This window comes from Staurois parvus, unplaced genomic scaffold (genome assembly GCF_062004578.1).
Source record: "Staurois parvus isolate SC_StPar_1 unplaced genomic scaffold, SC_StPar_1.0 ptg000636l, whole genome shotgun sequence".
Taxonomy (NCBI): Eukaryota; Metazoa; Chordata; class Amphibia; order Anura; family Ranidae; genus Staurois; species Staurois parvus.
The window spans coordinates 1,420,670-1,432,848 of NW_028318432.1; the positions used below are offsets into that span (position 1 = coordinate 1,420,670).

The 12,179-nt window shown below is 41.9% G+C and overlaps 1 protein-coding gene across 2 annotated transcripts in view; it reads left to right on the top strand.

Annotated features, from left to right (window-relative positions):
* The window catches only part of SLC39A12 (solute carrier family 39 member 12), a 68,061-nt gene that overhangs the window by 12,148 nt on the left and 43,734 nt on the right, over positions 1-12,179 (top strand). For both annotated transcript variants that reach the window (XM_089693715.1, XM_089693716.1), the window contains exons 2-3: positions 3,836-4,120; positions 8,974-9,175. In XM_089693715.1, coding sequence (XP_089549841.1) covers positions 3,836-4,120; positions 8,974-9,175 — 487 coding nt within the window. The remainder of the gene's footprint in view (positions 1-3,835; positions 4,121-8,973; positions 9,176-12,179) is intronic.

The following is a 12,179-nucleotide window of genomic DNA, read 5'->3' on the forward strand; positions in this document are numbered from 1 at the left end:
AAAAAAACTCTTAAGCCTAAAGGGTTCTGCTAAACAGCGGGCCCTAACTTAGGGACCCTGCATCTTAGAAGGATAGACTATACTGCCATCAATCCACCAGTCTAACAGAACCTTCATCACTAGCCACCACTGCCTCCATTCCAAAAATGACTGCTCCTCCTTCCTTCTACCTCTTATTTTTTATCACGCAGAAGGTTAGCATATATGTAGCACTACCCATTTAGGAGATGCTGAGTTGTTTTCAGGCTCCCTGTCACTCTGAACCCCTCTCTGAAAGCCCAACCCCTGCTGACACCACAGTACTCTTCTCACCAAAGTAAATGATCACCAGAAAATAGACTCACACACAGATTTGAGTGAACTGATATGATGTTTATATTAAACTTGGAAGCAAGCTCAGTCAAACAGTATAAAGTGGTATATGTGTTTGCAATTGCAATTACCACTCTTAGCAACTTAGTAGCCTGAGGTGCTTCTAGTCCCCAGTGAGCAAGAAAACTATCAAAGGTGGAGCTAGCATACATTGGGCTCTCAGGATCTGATGGCAAGGTTTAAATCTAAAATAGAAAGGAGCTCCTTTAATTAGGGTAGTCAACATCCCTTTAAATGCAATGAGGAATCTTCAGCATGCTCGTTGGGGCCCAGTTGGTGCACTACAACAATCCATATTTTTTTAAGTAGGAAAATATGAAAGGTGCAGTCCCTCAAAGGAATAATACAAGGGAAGAAAAAGGAAGAACAGATACCATCCCTTTAAGTGGTACTTGCCTTGGGTGGTGTTTCTTTAATTTAACTAAGCAGGTTGCAAACTTTAGGCAAAAAGGTGTCAGAAGCTGGCAGACTCACTCACTGGCAAAGGGCAACTCCTCTCTGGGCTGCAGTAGCTAAGAGATGATAGATGTTCCTTTAAGAGGATAGGCCGATGGTTAAGAGAGCAATGATGTAGTTTGGCCTGCAGAAGGCATGTGCTGCAGCCAGCTCTGATGATTGGACTATGCTGCAAATGTCTTCAATAGTAGTGTCCGGGGAACTAGGTCGTAACACGTGTTAACTATATGCAATGTCCGCAACTGTGTGCAGGAAAGTGACTGATTGGAAAGGAATATCAGTGTTCATTTGTTTGGCTGGTGTATGGGACTCTCACCAGGTTTCCAGCAGGTCCTGGCGGTCTATCTCTGTAAGGGAATTTCCATGAGATGACTGGTGAATAGACGTGCGCACGTGCACAGAAATGCACGATCATGCACACGCATGTGCACACGCACGGTGAAGATTGGCGCCAAACGGACTATTTAAGAGGTGCCTCTGCCTGTGCTGAGTGCTGACTGGTCTTCAGCTGTTCCCTGTTTCCTGCTTGTTCCTGTGCGATTTCCTTGTTGCTGACCCGGCTTGTTCCTGACCTGACTGATTACTCTCCTGCTTGATACTGGTTCCTGACTTCGGCTCTGCTCTTGACTTTGGCTTGTTTATGATTTGGTACTTTGCTGTCCGCCCGTTGATGACCCCGGCTATTCCTATGACATTGCTCCTGTCTCCCATCCCAGCTTCCTGCCTTGCTCTGGTGCACACCTGGCGACCCACCATACCAGCTCTGCATATTACTACTGTGCCGGAATCGGAGGTTCATCAGTCTTCCAAAGTCTCCAACTGCAAGAGCTGCAAACAACATCTGCTGGCGCTCTTGTCCCCCTGGTCCCTAGACACCCTCTGTTCCACTGCCAGTGGGGTCAGGGCTAGTGACACATTTGAGGCCGACCTCGTCATTTCAGTCTCCAAGCAGGTACGTGACACTCTCTCAGCAGATGAGGGCCCCCAGCATTTCTCCGATCCATACTGCAGCGCTCGGTCTGGTCACAGGACTCTGAGTTGCCTGCTGACAGGATGTCTCTCTCTCTAAGTTGGCGATGCTGGTGGTCAATGATCCCTCCTGGCTCCTCTCCTCTCTCCCTCTGCGGCCTGGTCTGGTATTCTGGCGGCCCACACAGCTCTCTCTCTCTCCACTTCTGCTCTCCAGCTCTTTCCCCTCTCACTTCCTCTTCCTGTTCCTGGGCTTCTGCATTTATATGCCTCCACCCACACGCCAGCTCTTCTGGGAAAAATGTAGTCCCCCCCAAATAGCAGCCTTCTAACAAAGTCCTGCAGTTCAGCCTATAAGGTCCATAAAGCTTTTACCAGAGTGTGTGTCACTGATTTGTAGGACACTGCCACCTTGGATCTCTTTTAACATCCTGCAGTCTGAATAATAGCAGGGTGTTACATATAGGTTTACAATTTGCTCTCCATTCCCATTCATGGTAGGATTTCACCCTCACTCTCTGTTCACAGTAAACCAGATGAGACGATTCATTTAACCAAAAACGTCTTTTACTGAAAAAAAATTAGCATCAACACACAGTTCCTCTTCATCCCCAGGTCATAATTGGTCATGAATCACATGTCACTGCAACAAGTTGTAACTGTAACTAAAGCTGTAGAGAATTTTTAACAAAACTTCAGCTATTCCTCAATCATTTGCTTATTTGACATCGCAAAGACCCCACTACAATAATGGGACAATCTTTTGGATATGCAATGGTCATAACTGCTTAGATATAACTAAAGGCAAAACATTTTTTAACATTTAATTACAGTGGAAAGGGATTAGAACACATCTGAAGTTGTTATTTCTCTCTGTGCCCCCGATAGGGGGATTCAGCCTTGCTAGCTGCCCAGTTTACTGTTATCACCAAGAATGAAAGTAATGGAAAATTACAAATTTGGATTGTCACAAAACAGGAATAGAAGGGAAATTTTCCAATGGGCTCTCTAGCTGGTGACAGCCAGGGATTCCCTCACTTTTGAGAGATATCCTCTCACTTCCTGTTTTAACTATGGGACAGGAAGTGAAAGGAAAACTCCCCAATGGGACAAAGATGGCAAAAATAAATATGAAGGGGGTTATAACCCTCCCTTATTCTATCCAAATGAAACAAGGTTTTTTATTCAAAACTGGAATTCTAAAAGAATTATCAGGCTACCTGGGTTCCCTGAAGATTGAACTTACCAGCGATCCACAAAGTTGATTGTACATGAAAAAGGAACATATGTTTTTTTCACAGCCCCCTAAACACAAATAGCTTAAAAAAGCTATTGAAATATAAATACCTTGACCTGGCTTCCTACACTTTTGGGACGAATGGGTGACATGCCTCACTGTTGTCCTCCAGGAGAGCTGGATGCTCAAAATGTTTGGTTCAGCCCATTGCAAAAGTGCATTCCCACATGATTTACAGCAGCCTTTCTCAACATTTCCAACATAGAGGAACCCATGAAATTTCCAGTCTCAGGGAACCCCTGCTAAAAGTATTTCTCCTATCCTATCTGTTAAAACATATATATATATTATACCTACAACTGATGGTACATTAGTGTGAGGTTCAGTGGGAAGAATGCCCATTGATTTTGTGGTCATTTGGAAGAATTACCCCCTTACAGATAGATAAAAAGCTCAATGGTGTCAGTGGGAACATATTTGAGAGTCAGAAATTGCTCATTGCTCAAGGAACCCCTAGAAACCTCTGGAGGAACCCTGGTTGAAAAACCCTGATTTACAGTGCCCAGCTCTCTTGGCAGGCTTAGTGACATTACCCGTGCCTCCTTTAAGCACCAGAAGCTGGGCCAAAGTAAGTATTTTTAAGTTTTTATTTTTTTGTACAAACTTTATTATTCAATGGCTTTTAATGCCCTTTGCAATTGGGAGTGTGGGGCTTTGAACCTCCTGCTTTAAAACCAATATATTAGTTTTATGAGGCATTTGCCAATAATTTTAATTGACTGTGTTTTGCCTTGATTTTAGTGCCTTCAAGCAGAAACAATTCTTTCAATGGTTGGAAAGGAACCCGGGGATAAGCTAAATGAGGACACCATGCAGAAAATATCAGTGATTCTCCTGTATTATATATTGAATAAAGAAGACTTCTGCTCATCTCGAGCTGGTGTTATCAACATGGACTACCTATTTTACCGAAACAATCTACTTAACCTACGCAAAGATGAAGATTGCCATTACCTGTCTGCTAATGAACTGGAGGACATTCTGCTGGAAACAAAGCAACATTTCCAGATATCTGATGGGCAAGGGGTGAGGCGATTACTACCTAAACATTCCCTTGTAACATTTTTTATTATATAAAGAAGTGAAACAAAAAGGCCCATTAAAGTGAACATGTCACCAGGGTGAAAAACTACAAAAAAGCAGCCCCTTGGAAAAAAAGGTGGTTTATATTAACTTCTACAGCTAGCAGTTAGTTAAAATTGTGATCTTTTAAAGATATGGGTGTGCTGCTGCTTACCGACACTTCCGGGAATGTGTTGGACACCATCTTCTCTGCTGGGCACAGTGGCTTGTCACTTCGACTCCTACCTTACTATGGAACACAGCAGTGATGTAAGGGTTGGGCAAAGGAACCTCAGCACCCAGCGGGGACACGCTATTTGACACTCCCAGAAGTGTCAGATAGCAGTGGTGCCCACAGCTCTTTACCACACCACCCATCATAGCATAAATCACTTTCTTGCATAGATGGCTGCTCAAGGCACCACAAAACACTTACCTTACATTATATTTTTTAGGCAGAAAATAATTTTCTGTGCCCCCTTTCTGATTTAATTTCAGTTTGTCACTGGCACTTGAATTGATGGCTAGGCCCTGCTAACTGCTATTCCACTGTCCAATAAAGCCTCCACTGTGATCAACAAGAGGATTTACTGAACAAGAAAATGGGTGCTAAAGCTTAGCCATGAAGTCTGAGCAAGTCAGGCCCCAAGTACAGACTTAATCTAGATCAGGGAGGAGCATAGATTAGACTTTTCTAGATGCATTTTCTTAGGTGGTTCCTTTACACGTAAAGGTTTAAAATGGGTACAAGTTTGTTAAATTTTTGGGGTCAATTCTCTAAGATGTATGACCTCTAAATTGTGTTCATTATTTTAGTATATTTTAGTATATTACTCTCTACACCTTTCATGATTCTTCGCTCCCCTCCTATGTTTTGCGTTTTTACTGATAGATAGGAATAGTATGTAAAAAAAAAGGGGGCCTCTCTGTATCCAGAACAAAATAATCCCTGGAATGACCCTAGATTTACTGTATGGGATGGTGAACTCCTTGCCATAAAATACTAGGATGTTAGCATTTACTGTGGGTCTCAGTAACCATATTAAACATTGAAGTCTGTAGGCCAAATGTATTGGTAAAGGCTAAAGAACTACAATTTGAATCCTAATATCACTAAATAATTGATGCAGGGGGTTCTTTATCCTGTATAGTTCAATAAAATTAAAGCTAAAGTTTAGGTATGGCAGTTAGTTATATTGGTCCAGCTTGGACTGATGTAGCTATGCATGTGCCATAATTGGAAGATCCCCCTGGAAGCTGGAAGCACTGTTGTAGGCACTGCTACTGGCATATGCACAGGTACATTGGCCAAAGCTGAACTATGCAACTAATTAAAAATTGCCATACCTAATCTTCAGTTTTAAAGTTGGCCATAGAGGCTTGAGAGAAGTCAATTACCCAAGCTTGATCCAACTGCCCTCTTTTGTGTCTGTGAATTTGTTCCTATATAGCAAATGTCACCTTGAATGGCAGTTTGAAGTCTGCAGAGAAGGGAGGGGAGGCGCACTGTACACACTTCCTATTCCAGCTATCCCGGAGAAGACAATGACAATCGGCTGTGGTTTTCTAAACTGTTCTATCACAATTTTTACTGGGAATCCTCTGCCACTGGATTCTGCAGGTGGTCCATAGACCTTACGCCTAAGTTTAGTTTAAAAAAAAAAAAAACCAGCACAAGGAAGTTTACGTATGATCAGTATGTATGTTGTGTCTCCTGTGCTGTTGGCTTCAGGTTTAGTAGAAACCTTCCTCCTCTAACTTCCCATCCCCCATCCCAGCCGCCATGAACTTTCAGTGTGGAAGAGGTTAATAGAGTTGAGGGACCTGTGACAGGCAATTGCCAGGTGTGCAGACTATGCCCACCCTTTCTGCCCAGGGTGAGACAGACCTCCATTCATTGGCCTATCCTCCATTCACAGAGTAATTTTCATTCACAAAAGTGATAGTACAGCTTCTTTGAAATGAGGAGGGGGACAGAAAGGGTGGGCATAGCCATCACTAGTCTATCAGCTCTATTAACCTCCCTGGCGGTATTCCCGAGTGTAGCTCGGGGTAAAATGTCAGTACCAAAAGCGGTAACCCCGAGCTACACTCGGGCTTACCATGCGGCGCTGCATAGGGAGTCCCTGCAGAGCTTACCTTGTCCTTCGCTCCCGCGATGTGTCCCCTGCCATGTCCCTGGGCATCTCCTCCGGCCGATGCCGGCATCCGGCTTCTGTGTTCCGGTCCCTGTGACGTTGGGACGTACGGGCGCCGCCGGCGGTGGGAAATTTGAAAATTTTAAAAAATGTCATTTTTTTCCAAACAAATTTTACATAGTAAAACATTGCTGTTTCAACCCATTTCACATACATTTTGTCCCTAGTGCTTTGTCCTGTACCCTGCCTGCATTTTGTCTGTTCTTTCTGCCTGGAAACTGAGAAACGTCCATGGCATCCAAAAAGTGTCCCTTTAGGTCAAAAGCGGGTTTAGACCAGCTAGAGAACAGCGATAGTAAATCAGAACCACTTGCAGAATTGAGTGATAATGATTCGTGGGGAAATTCATCATCAGACACTGAAAACGATTTTGCGACTTTGCTCAGCGATGTGCGAACTTGGCGCTATATTTCAAATTTCAGTGTTTTAGGTTTGATTATATTATTGAATTAAATGTATTATTATTATATTATTATTTTTTATGATTATTTATTAAATTATAATTTATGATTTCGTGTTTCAAATTTTATCATACCCGGGATGTTTAATAGACTCTTGTTCGGACAGATTTCAGTGAGTAATTCCTAAAAATTACAGGCTACAATAAAAAAACTACATATTTCCATGCAAAATAATGGTACCGCTTTCAGCACCAAAAATCTGAAATAATCATACCGCCAGGGAGGTTAAACCCCACCACACCGGAAGTTTATGGAGGAGGAAGATTTCTACTAAACCTGGAGCCAAGTGGCACATCACATTGATGTTAAGAAATGTCCCTTGTGCTCATTTTTTTTTTAAGGCTTAGGCATACAGAATTTGTCTGTTTCCGAATAGCTTTCCTTCCTCATACAAGTTAATGATGAAAGCAAAAACAGCTTGAAGAATTCTAGAAGCAACTCAGAACAGCTGAGAAATGATTAAGGAGCAGCTGAGAGCAACATCTCATTTAATTATAAGCAACTCAGAAGCAAGTCAAATTAACCTGAATGCAAGTCGAAGTGACACAAAAGCATACTGCATTTGACTTTTAATTCTGAAGCATGTGAATTTGAAGTAAAATTACTCCAAAAGGTCCCCCTAGGCACACACCTTGAAAGAATAAAAGTCCCCTCAGATGCCTGGGCCCATGGTCAGTAGGCAAGAGGCTAGCCTGCAGTCCCCTTCAAAAGTCCCTGTCCTGGTTGGGTCTGTCACACATAAATGTTAGGATCTGAGTGTAAAATCTCCTTACAATTTACCAAAACTCTGTAATATAAAGACTTACCAAACCTAGCCAATCAATTTGTATCCAAACAGACAGGCCCTTGAACTACACTAGAACTAGATCTAAGGCCTCGTGTACATGGGTGGTTTGGGTCATGTCCATGAAAATGTGGGACCTTAAATGTGAGTACCATTCTGTACAGTATCCAGCTGTAGGGTATTTTAGCCTGTTGTAGATTTTGCTGGCAGTGGAGCTGGACACTGCACCTGTGTCTCCTGGGCGCCTGAAATAGTCAGGATTTGAGGCTGATGGGCCCATGTGCACTTGATGCCTATTTGTTTTATATTTCTGAATGGCAATTTTGCATTGCTTAACCAACTGCAAGCTCACCCATTCACTTCTGTGGGAGAGGTGAAGAGGTTAACAGGCTTTGCTCCTGGTCAAAACTGGCATGTAGCATTAAAATGTGTAGCTGTCCATTTCCACTTGTAGGTGGACGGTAAGTGAGCAGCAAAAACGTGTCATGGCTGTCCTTGTGAAAGGAGCCTTAAGCTCACCATGTTCAGACAGTATGATCTCTTTTAGATCCAGTGCAAGGACCCACCTGACTGGATACAAAGTGATTGTATCATTTTAGCAGATCCTCATATTGGTTTCAGCTAATCTAAACTAAGCTAAGCTAACCCTTACATGTACCCAGTGAAGTGACTGGTTTCTGGTGATACATAGAAATGCCACTAATCCTCCTACATATGTTGTACCTGTTTATCTGCAGTCTTCTCTTTTCTACATCCTTTCAAAGTGCTGTATTTGTCAAGCTTGTCTGAGAGTTCAGAAAATAGGGGGTGGAGAGATGAAATTGCACACTGCAGAGCTCAGTGAGGAGAGCTCTGAGAGCTGATTGGAGGGCAGAGACACAGCCCCCCCTCCACACAGCACACAGGAACAGAGCTGAGGCTGTAGCTCCCTCCCCGTCACCATTTTTCTCTTGGTGTCAGGAAACCTTGTAATAAGTGGGAAGCAGCAGACAGAAATTATATACTTAGTGCTCTTAACTGAGGCAAGTACACACTATAGCGGGATATGCTTTGTTCATATTTCATGTCTAAGGTTTACAGCCACTTTAAAGAAGATTGTACAGTCAGATGGTGATTTGTATGGTAAACTTAGAGATTTTACAGCATTCCCTTCCTTTCGTAGAGATTTGCTCTCCCTTCCTGTAGTGTCTCTGGAAGCAGAAGTAAAGGGAAATTTCCCCATGGGACAGCGATAGCAGAAAATACACTGACAGGGGGTGTCAATTATTCCCTACTGTACCAATAACTAAAAATGAAAACAGGAGTAGAAAAGACACCACTACGGCAGAGCGTTCCTCCACACTTTTATTACAATAGTTGTTTTTTACACCCCAGTGTACAGATGTGGACTCCCTGGAGAAAGACTTTGGATCATTACACAGTATTGATGAACTGACACTCCCCAGATTGGCTGAAGTGATAGTGACAGCTTCTATGCAACGCATCTGTATCAGAAAATATTTACTGCCCACTCCAGATATCTTCACTGAGGCCATCTTCAAGACTTTAAACAGGACTAATGAGCTGTTTGCTGCAGGTAAGTGAACTTTATAAGACACCTTTTGAGAAGCTATTTTATTTGTATAAATTAATAGTATCTTTGTATATATATATTTATTCATTAAGGCATTTATTATTAAAAAGGACTAAATAAAAAAAAAGGACTAAAAAAATACAATGTTAAAAATATTTAAATTTTTTTTAAAATAGGACATTTTACATGAATATTCTGTATTTACCTTTCCAACCAGCAGGTGGAGCACTAGGCTTTTTTTTAATGTTTACTAAGCTTAAAGCTGTATTAAACCCAAAACCAAAAATGTCATGTATTTCAGCTTTCCAATCATTAGATGTGGCGGTTGCATTCATTTTCTTTTTTTAAGCTTTTTTTCACAGTGTTCACCTGGTAATCTGGCCGCTGACACAACTCCTGTATTAGAGTGCCCCCACTCTGGATGAAGGAGCACAGGGGGCACCTTTGGACAGCAGCATTGTCAGTTTGCAAGGAGGGGAGTGTTAGATGTGCTAGCAGATTTGGATACAATAACAAATTGAAGCCAAACTCCAGCTACTGCCTTGTACACATAATGAGAAAATCAGACAAAAAATGCCGCTTTTGGAACGAAAGTCTGATAATCTGATTGTTAGTACACAGCTTTTGAGAGCTGATCACGACAGTTCATGTGAAATAATCTGAACGAACAAGCATGAAAATTTTATAGTATGATAAGGGAATGAACGATTTTCGTTTAATCAGTACATAAAAAATCGAGCGACCAAGACTGGGCATGCTCAGAAACAAACAAATACAGTTGTATATAGTCGTATTCGAATTTTTGTAACTTTAGTAACCTCCCAACCTCTTAATTTTCGATATGAGATTAGTATTCAAAAAAAAAAAAAGGAAGATCATCTGTTCGATATTCTCATCGAGTATACGAGGCTTAACACTGCAGTTACACAAGTGGTCACAGCAGCACGTTTTTTTTTTTCTTTTGGGATGAAGATTTTACATAAATTAATAAAAATCTGATCATTGTAAATACCCCTCTCAGGGGTAAATGGTTAAATGGTTTGTCTCAGCACTCTAAACTGCAACATTTACAGGAGAACTTGTTCTTCAAAAACAACTGCCTTAGGCCCCTTTCACATGGATGTTCCAATCAGGTCCACCTGCCCGTTTTTCAGGTGGACCCGATCAGAACCTCTATTCTTCTCTATGAATAAGCAGGTATAAATGGACATGTGTCCCTTTACACCCACCTGCATCCAATCTAATCTAACCCACCAAAAAGGGACGGATGGGGATCCACTCCCCTTCCGTCCAGTGGATCGGATCAGATGGCAGTCAGATGGAAATGGACAGGTGGTCCGTTCAGGGGCAGACTGACCATTTGGAAACTCAGGCACTGTCCGAGGGCCCGGGGTCAGTAAGGGGCCCCATGAAATGCCCCTGGTACCTTTTTCATAAGCTTTTTTGAGTTTGGGCAAGGACACAGGGGCCCCATGATCTCCTATTGCCCGGGGGCCCCATGAGTTGTCAGTCCGCCCCTGGGTCCGTTTCCATCTGACCACCCATAGAGGACAGCGGGCTGCATAAATGGAGCGGACAGTGGCCTGTTATCCGCTTGTTCAGTGGGGATCAGCTGACAGATGCCCTGCTGAGCAAGCTGATCCACTGGCGGGTCTGCCCCGTGTGAAAGGGCCTTACTGGCCAGATCATCAGATGAAAATAAAGGAAAGAAAGCCTAAAACAGAAAACTAATGCAGCCACCACATCTAAGAATTGGTAAGCTGCAACACAATAAAGGTTTGATTTTGGATTTAATACTTTAGGTTAATATCAATTTTACAAATTTTACTGATGTTATTACATGCGTTTTCTGGGAGAAAAGTTCCTGTGTAATGATCAGTAAAATACCTGCATATAGATGATTTTAAATGCATAGACGCATAAAGATGTGTCTGTGTACATAATTTGTATTTATGATAATTTATTTTTCTTATTGTTTAGACTTAATTTATGCGCATAAAAATGCGTATACTTGCACTTATATTTGTAAGTGAGTAAATCGCATGTTCTTAGATGCAGATTTTTGTATTCTGTGTTGCAGATCTGAAAGCAGCTCATGTTTACGCACCTCTATGAATAGCTCCTTGTATATGTGTATTGTTATGGCTGTGTGAATGAAGCCATAAAGTAAAAAAAAAAAATCTGTGTATGTAAGTATAAGTATATAGTCTTAACTCAGAAAAGTCCCTTCTATTGCTCTCAGCCTACAAATCTCAAAAGTCAATTTTTATTTGCTGCTGTGATCCAATGTTTTGTTACAGGGTGGCTATGTTCTTTCTACATGGTCCCACTGTATGTAGGAATGTAGCCACCCTCTATTGCTTGAGAGATGAACTAGGGACTCTGGGATTTGTAATGTGCATAGAGAAGTGCACAGGACCACAACTGTTCATTTCAAACAGAGAGAAGTGAGGGAGACAAGGAACAGTCTGGGAGCTCACAGGACATTTTACAAAGATGCAGATATACTCAGTAAGAAAAGATTAAGGGCTGGTTCACACTAAAGAAATGCAGTCCACATGTGTTCCATATGCGTGTCCACATGAGCGTGTGTGATGCATTTTGGTGTGTTTTTAATGTGTTTTTTACGCATTTCAGTGCGTTTTTTAGACATTCCAGTTCAATTTCTCCCCTCTCTTTTTCTTCAATTTAAGTAGGAACATGTGCAGGAAAAATGCAGCCTGTTCTACTTTTTTTCTGCAACCGGAATGCACTGGAATTGCAAGCACTGATGTGAACTATGACATTGACAACCATATAACCTACTTTCTGTGCGTTTTGGATGCAGAAAAAAAAAAGCAACTGAAATGCATGTAGTGTGAACTGGCTCTAAATGAAAAATAAATTACAAAACCATTAAAGGAGAGGAACAGTGGAAACTCATTTGGCTGTACTTCTGTGGATCACAGACTCCTGTGCAGAACAAACTGACTAATTTTCAGGATATCGTTTAACTGCTTTGCCTAAA